We start from the raw sequence: 8,233 nt of genomic DNA, 5'->3' as shown, positions 1-8,233 counted from the left end.
TGCATCTCTCCGGGAAGGTTTATTCATCTCTTCTCCCTTTAAGAACCCGCAGAACATTAATTGAGTTGATCAAGCACTTTATTAGTAGTGGGGGAAATGTGGTTGAAACCACACCTCTCCCTCAGGCTCTACTCTACTAAATCAGCTTTTTGGAGTCTCTCCTATAAATGGATACAAGTGGTAGATTTTGATTTGGTATAGCATACCCATCTGAAATTAATTTAAATGATTGTAAAGTTAATAACTTGGGATGCTTGTCATGTTGAAAGCTAAACATGCATTTGTTTTCTCCAGTCTGAACAGCTGACCTACATGATAGTCTGTGGTCTTTTCTGGATCCAGGCTGCAATAGCTGGAAGTGCTTGCACTCTGTCTCTGAGAGCCAAAAGCCTGGGGTAGTTGTCTGCCAGGTCAGGTTTACAGGACAGAAGTGTTGTACTGGACACATCCCAGTAGAAATCAGCCCACGTTACCTGGTGGAAATGGGAGAGAAAGCAGTAAATTTTAGTTGGTAATCTCAAAAGCTGGGACTACTAATATTCTCAGCAAACTGCAGAAAGGAAACATGAATTGATCTGTTTTGTCTAAGGTGTTTTTTTTTTTTTAAAGCCTACAATTACAGAGCTAGTAATTAGGTTACAATGCAAGGCTTGACTTAAGCAAAAATTGGTTACATAAAGCCCTTGCTGCAAATATTACTTGCATTATAATATTAATCTTTCCTGCTGCTAACTGTGCTGCAGAGAAGTGTTTAATTAGCTGCCACACAGTTTTGGGTAAAAAAGAGGATTACATTTTCAGAGATGTTTTTTTCATATTGTCCTATAAATTGATCAGTGATTATAACCAGAGTTCTAAACAACTCCCATCTGTATTGACTAGTACAAAGGCATTTATAATGTTTTGTGTCAACACACTTCTAAACTGGTTCAGAAAATGCAGATCCTAGTCCTGGTTTGCCTCACTTTTCTAATAGTATGGAAAACAATTTTCTCTTTGCAATTCAGCGACCAATTGTGTATTGGTAAGAGCAAAGAGTTAGAAGAGTGGGGAGAGTTGTTTAGTGGGCTGGCATGAAATCCAGAAATTCAGCAATAGTCAATGATTTTATTTTTCTGGCAACCTGATTGGGACGGGAGAAACAAAAGTTGTACTTACAGACTTCCCTACCAGCCAGTTGCTATCCCCTAAGAAACTATCCAAATCTTTCAGTAACTCAGGGGCTTTGTTGGTGAGGATGTCATCAAATGCTTGTTTCTGGGGGAAGAACGAAACACAAAGATGCACACCAATGTGTAAGCACAACAATCAGCAAAATTGAATTTTTGGCGGTTTATTACTTGTGAAAAAGAAAGCTGAAGTCTGAAAAAGGTGAGAGTGAAATCATTTGGTCTGACCCAAACTTTGGAGTATTCTCAGTTCTCTTTGTCACTTGGATACATGCAAAGGGGCACTACGGAATTTAGGAAAGCTGAGGTAATTACCCATGAAGTGGGTTGGATGCCCAGAACACAGCATTCGTGGCTCAGCGAGCTGTGTCTTAAGCCAATTGCTCCCTTAATGAACACCTGAGAGCTCCTGGACGCTGAGACACGATGTGTGGGGTGATGCTGCCCATTTATCTGTGCTAACAGCCACCCAACTGTGGCAAGACGGGAGCCCTGCCATAGATTTGGGAAGAATCGATCTATAAAATATATTCCCAATGTCTCACGGTCATGTTTTTGGGGACTCTTTTGGATGTTATGTTTTCTAATGTACGGGGTCTCAAATTTCCAGAATCCCTTAAGCTCAGGCTTTCCGTGCTGTCAGTCAGATGCTGGTCAGTTGTTGTCCCTTACCAGCCCTTCTCGTGTGAGATGTGGAACCTGGGTTTTGAGTTTTCGCTGTGTTTACCTTTGAACTTTTATGTTAGTAGGTTATTCTGCTTTTTTTGTTTCCACAGCATTGAGATTTGAGGTGGTTAAAATATGTTTTTAAAGGCTGAATCAGTCTGCATTGAAGGATATGGGCCTCATTATTTGTATGTAATGGATGAAGGATGAGGTTGTGTGTGGTGGTGGTTCTCCGGTAGCAGAAAGTTTTAAGGCTGCTTTTAAAGGGTTAGCTGTTTCCTTTGGAGAGGGGAAACTGTTTCTGGGTTTCTCTTCTCACCTGCATGGAAGCAATTGAGCTTGCAGACTGTTGTGATCATCCAGTCTGACCCGTGTGGCACGGTTTGTGCAGTTAATGTTCTTGGCCTAATTTTGGAGGAACACACTCAGGCTTGGTTAAATAAGCACCACTGTATGGGAATGGAATTATTTCAACAGCCTTGAAATTCAGGTTAACGAAAAAAGAATAAAACTTAGAAGAGGCAGCTGCCTAAATGGTCCCAAAAATGCAGGCTGAAAGAAAATCAGTATTTCTGCAGACACGTTTGAAGATTTGACATCCTTTTCTGCTGTCTGTTAAGAGCTTGGTAACTGAATGTTGTGGCTGCAAGTAACAGCCAGAAGTTTGCAGTCCAGAAATTTCCTATTTGTACCCTGTGCTGTAGAGTTTCCTTTTTTCAGGTGAGTTCCCCTGCCCCGCCCCCCCCCGACTACTGGGTGATCGTGACGGCAATGACGTCTCCCAAATACAGAAATATTCAGTCAACCCATGAAGCTGATGGTGACACGACCTGGATCCACCTTCTGGAGTGGCATGTTCTACTTGTCTCAACCCTGGAGCTCTCCAGCAATGTGTGACAAAGCTGTTGCAACGCCAGCTATTTTTTTGGGGGGGTGTAGGGTGAGGGGAGAGTCTGTGCCTGGCACGCAGGGAGCTTCCATGGGCAGCTTCCACCTCTGCTCTCTTTACCTTCCTTGGTTTCCTCTTTGCTACTGGGTAGATAGCACAGCACATCCTTTCCTCTTTCTCTGAGGGATGTGTGTTCCTGTACTCACTTGTCAGGCCAGGGGAAGTTTTCTGACTTCACTGTGTGTGAATTACTTACATGTGACCTTGTGCTAGAGATTCCCAGAAAGTTTCATGATCTTCCTTGGCCCCAAAACACTCCTTGCATGCATACGTGCCTATAAGCATATAAAGGTTGCCTGTGAACTCTCTTCCTTTTTAAATTAATTGCTGATGACACGATCTGGGTCCTTATTTTGGAGAAGTGCTTGAGTACGAGCTGGACACATGCAGGAGTTCTCATGGGAGTTTCCCTGTAAAGGAGCAGCAGTACTGTGGCAGTAGTGCTCTTCTACACTAACGTGTTAGCAATAGTGTGGCTGTTCCTAAATGATTAAAGATCATGAGTCAATCTCCCCAGCTGAGGAAACTTCAGGAAATCACTAGGAGATTAAGTAATTCACATTTTTCATACCAAAACCTCCAAATGCACTTTCAGATTTTCCCCTGCATGATTTCAGAGCACTTTCATATCGCTTCATTATTTATTATTGGTTTTGGTCAACATTTTGTACTCTGTGGTTTCTGTCCTAAGATACCGTAGTCTATCTATCTGAAGTGTTACCTTTGAATAAATGGAAGATGGCTGTGCTGGTAGTTAATAGTGAGACATACGGCATCCTTGATTTGAGGTGAACCAATGAGAGGCGGCCCATGCTGGCCTCATCATTGCTTCCACTGAGGGTGAAAAAAAATCTGGTGAAGGAGGAGGTGGGAGGGAGCAGAAGGCCTGGGCTGGATTAGCCTGGACGAAGAAGCACAGAGCTCCTCCAGCTCAGCTTTGCTGAGGTGGTGGACCCAGGGGTTGGCACATGGCAGTTTCTCCAGAGGAGATGCTCAGGTACAGAGTCATGGCTTACATTCTATCTTTGTTTAAATTAGTGATTGTCTTACTCTCACGTCCTGGTTTTCCTCTGCCCAAGGGAATAGCGTCATGAAATCATCTATGGTGTCCACAATGGCATCAGCTAGTGCCTGTTCCACAGGCGTCTGACCAGCCAGACCTGTGGGAAGGAAGCAGATGAAGGGAGGTTAGAGGCAGCGTCAGCAGGAATTTTTGATGACCCAAAGGCAAACTGTGTTCTTTGTGAATGTTTCCATAAACATACGTGCTCTCCAGGGCTTTTTTGATGCTAACAACATGCATTTGACTCCTTGCATCCAGATGCAACCTCATCTAGCTTTGCTTTTTTCCCATCCAGCCTCATATAGCCACCTGAGGTAGTGAGTTGTTCTTTCCATCACCCAAGCCCATGTCCTGACTACTGCTTCTTTATCCTTCTCTCTGCTTTCCACCATCCCAGGACATTCAGTGAGGGTCAGCACTAATTCCTTTCTGTTAATCTTTCCCTATCCCAGCTTTCAATGTCCTTCTCCATCTCGTGGTCTTTCCATCTCTCAACACAACCTCTAAAAGTGCTTCTGTGAAAGTCTGCGTCGCTTTCCCTCTGTCCTGCCTGTTCAGCCCCATTTTGAACCTTCTCGTGACATCCTGCTTGCTTTTGATTGCTTCATGGTAATCAGCCACCTTAGCCAAACTTTGTCTTGTTTGCAGATCTGCTTTCCTCCCCTCTTGCCCTTTGGCTTGCCTGCAGTCTTCTCAATGCTGCTACTTTTTTCCCTCGTTCTCATTCCACAGACCTGCGTTCATGCTTTCACCTCTGTGCAGGTTCAGGTCATCCTTCTCTTCCTCTCTCGGTTCTTTAAGCCTCACCTGGAAGCTCTGTGGCTCCCGCAAACCATATGCCCTTCCTCTGCCAAGTCATCTCCCTTACTGAAACTTTATGCTTTTGAAGGCAAGGGATGTGCCTCTCTGTTTGGGCATCAAGTTCTGTGCACCTTCAGTAAAGAGCTGTTAGTGACAGGCACTTAAAAATGCCATTTCTTAATTGTAAAGGCTTAGTGACACCTATGCAGACTTAACAGCAGAAGTAGCAAGTTTTCACTATGAATTGGAAAATATTTTTTTTCCCCTTCCACGCGTGCTATTTTCCCTGCTGTAGCTGACAGTGTGATTAACACCAAAAGCAGGACAGCACAGTCTGGGTGCGCTAGGATTTGCCAGAACCACAGACTGTGTGGCTGTTGCAAGCCAGTGGAAAAGGTGTTGGGGGAATGCCTATGTCAGAACTTCAGACCGTAGAAGGAGAACAGCCCCAGATGAGCCCCAAGATAGGAGATGGGGCGGGAGGCAGCGTGGGTGGAAGGTAGGCTTTCTCATTGTTTTTCGTTACCAGGTGGACGCTCGTCATCCTCTTCTCTTGCAAGCAGTAGATTGTATCGAGGATGTAGGAAATTGGCAGGAACACAGTATTGCAGACATGCTTGAAAATATGTTGTGCCTTGAAGAATAAGGCTCTGCACTTCTGCCTGTTTCCTCAGTTGGAAAATGTGAGATCTTTTGAAAGGCAGGTTGCATCTCTTTGCTCAAAGTGTAAAAAAGCAGGATAGTACTCGCTTCCCAGCCCCCCTCTTCAATTTGCTGACGTTCAGCACACCGTGAACCCGTCCGCCTTCGACCAGACCAGTTTTGCAGATGGTTTTGAATGACAGCTTGCTGACCTAAAGCAAGCTCTGACCACTCTCTTTGGTTACTTGCATTACTAAGTCTTATATCCCTTTATCTAACCCATCGAGTACTTCCGTAGCATGTAAGTATTTAAAGATGCAAGTGATGTCACCATCTGACCTCATCTCTCTGCCATCTCAGAATTGTTGCCTAAATCTGCTTCAGAGTGCTCTGCCTGCTGACCGTGAGAATCTCTAATGCTTCAAAACCTCCTCCTCCTCCTGGTCATCTCTCTGGTTAGCCTGGCAACTCAAAGTGTAGCTCCAGGGGAAATTGCCCCGAGAGCCCTCAGGAAGCCACAGGTACACACTTTGTGTCGTTCAGTGACAGGTGAATAAAGTTTATTGGCTGGAGAAGTCAGCCCAAACCCCGGGTATTGTATGCAGAGGGGAAACTCAATCAGATGTAAGAAGGGATTATTTCTGAGTACACACTTACAGTGCAAATACAGAGCTCAGCCACGTGACTTCAGCTCTGAACATCGTAGTGTTTCATGTTACGGGTTGTTACTTTGAGCCTTCTTTTTTGTCTGGTCTTTTTTACTTTCTACATGACATGGGGGTGACTCTACGCCCTGTCATACAGCATCCTAGCAGAAGTGCTTTGCTCTGTTTCTTCTTTCTGATCTTGGAACCACCAGGGATGTAGCCTGAGATCTCATCACAGTTGCCACAGGAGCCCCAATCCAGCGAGAAAAATTGGCACCAAATTACAGTAAGGAAGGCTGCTGAGCACGGGCATGCCACCACACAGCACTCCCTGGTGCTTTTTAAACCATCGCTCTTTGAGTGGCACCTCTAACAGCATCCTATATGGTACGCTGCATTTCTGTGCTCAGCGCTTGACGCTGGCACACAAACTGCAGATGCAACGAGAGGCTGATAACTATTAGCAGATTGTGCCTGGGAAAGGCACTAGTACCAGTATTGCCACGCTGGTGTTGACTTCTGCTTGGCTGGGCTTGCCAAGCTGGTGGTTTGTTTCTGGTTTTGCTGTGGATGTATGTTTCCTGAGCATTAAAGGTGGGTGTAGAACAGAGCAAGAAAATAGTCAAGTATGTGTTACCTGATTCTCTGGCAAGGTATCTTGCTATTGCCAGGCTCTGGTGAATGGTAACTCCATCTACTTCCAGAATGGGGAGTTTGCCAAATGGGATAGCTTGGAGGAGAAAGAAAAAGGAAAAAACATCCAAAAGTTAAATCATAGCCCTTAACAGTGGGCGTCTGTAATAGCTGCACTTCTACCACTCAGAGGGTGTGCATTGTTATAGCACCTAACAATTTCACAGTATTGCTGTAGGGAAAGGCATGGGCTAAATAAGAAAGAGTAAGGTTAAGGATATAACCAGACCACACTACAAGAAGGCCACTAAAGCACAGAAACCAAGTATTGCATTTCCTATTTCCTAGCCTTGTGCTGTAAAGGCTGAATGTGCTCCGACACATCCTGAATTCTTTATGCAGGGAAACTTTTCCGTGGAATCTTGGTTTCTCCTTCTCTTCCCTGCTTTTTCGGCCCCAGGAGAGTGACTGCCAAGGTTAAGCAAAGTACTACTGAAGATTTTGTAGTGCAGGATCCAGCTGGAGTATGAAGTGGGAGATTGGGTAAAGGCTACAAAGGTGCTTTTTCATTTACACCTGTTTTAAATTCAGAAGCAGTGATTCAGAGAAGTATCTGTATTTCAGAACTTACATTGTGACAAGACACTTCGCTTGACAGTCATGACTAAGAGACAAATACAGCTTTCACACCAAACCACAAATGCTAAGAGATACTCAAATTTACTTGACTTGGCTTGCATTCAAAAAAAATTCAGTCAGTCATGGGAAGAAGCCTCCAGACTTTAAGTATAGGGGAAGCCAAACTAAGCAGGCATCATGGATATCTGTAAGAGTGTTTGAGATAAGAAATTAATCTTATTTTTCAGCTGTTAATTTAGTAGCATAATGTATGTGACAACGTGGACTGCTATTTTGCCACGTTTTGGAGAAGCTGCTGGCGTGGTATCAAACGGGGCTGGAACCTCAGTGCAAAGCTTAAGCTGGGAAAAACTCACGTTTAGGGTGGTGAGAATCTGCTTGTGGGAACCCGGTGCTGTTAACTGGAGGAACTTTGAATCTCTGCATTTCAAAGGATGCTATTTCATCAATTCCAAGTACCTGATTGCAAGTGCTAGTCACAGCCAAATGCTTTGTACCCGGTTTTTATCTGGATTATACTTTATGTAAATAAGATGTATGCCCATCTTAAGCCTGTCTTGCAATGTAAAAGGGCAGTAGCGGACAAGAGAGACTGTTGGCTATTGGAAACACACAAGGTGCTTTCAAACCCGCGGGAACTGTCTTTATGGGACAGCTGGAATGACACTTGTATTCCTTGAGGTTTTTTAGTTCTTCATGAAAAGGGAAAAATAATGAAACCTCTTGCATTTGTGACCTCTTTATCAAGACAATTTCATCAATGATGACACTGCCACGTGGCTCTGTGGTTTAGCACGCAGTGTGTGAATCACATTAAGTATGGGATCTTAGATGTCAAACGTGTATCTGCAAAAGGAATTTGGCGGCTGCACAAGACAGCCAGGACTCCTCTGTGCATTTTTTTTTCTGCATCTGAACACAGTACTCATGATACCCTTTCCCCCACGCTCCCCAAGTTCAGCACACTGTGAAGCCAGTATAAATTTTGATGCTGGTGGCTAGCAGAAGCAAGAGAGTTCCAAGG

General features: G+C 44.3%; 1 protein-coding gene across 1 annotated transcript in view; it reads right to left on the bottom strand.

The window, feature by feature from the left end:
• Nucleotides 1–293: 293 nt before the first annotated feature.
• Nucleotides 294–8,233, bottom strand: part of LOC137665122 (hematopoietic prostaglandin D synthase-like) — a 38,772-nt gene continuing 30,832 nt past the window's right edge. The window contains exons 3-6 of the mRNA XM_068403930.1: nt 6,575–6,667; nt 3,835–3,944; nt 1,159–1,257; nt 294–473 (exon numbers count right to left, since the gene is read on the bottom strand). Coding sequence (XP_068260031.1) covers nt 309–473; nt 1,159–1,257; nt 3,835–3,944; nt 6,575–6,667 — 467 coding nt within the window. The 3' untranslated portion in view covers nt 294–308. The remainder of the gene's footprint in view (nt 474–1,158; nt 1,258–3,834; nt 3,945–6,574; nt 6,668–8,233) is intronic.

The sequence above is a fragment of the Nyctibius grandis genome, chromosome 6 (assembly GCF_013368605.1).
Source record: "Nyctibius grandis isolate bNycGra1 chromosome 6, bNycGra1.pri, whole genome shotgun sequence".
Taxonomy (NCBI): Eukaryota; Metazoa; Chordata; class Aves; order Nyctibiiformes; family Nyctibiidae; genus Nyctibius; species Nyctibius grandis.
Note: the sequence above shows the minus strand (reverse complement) of the source record. Positions and strands in the feature narration are given on the sequence as shown.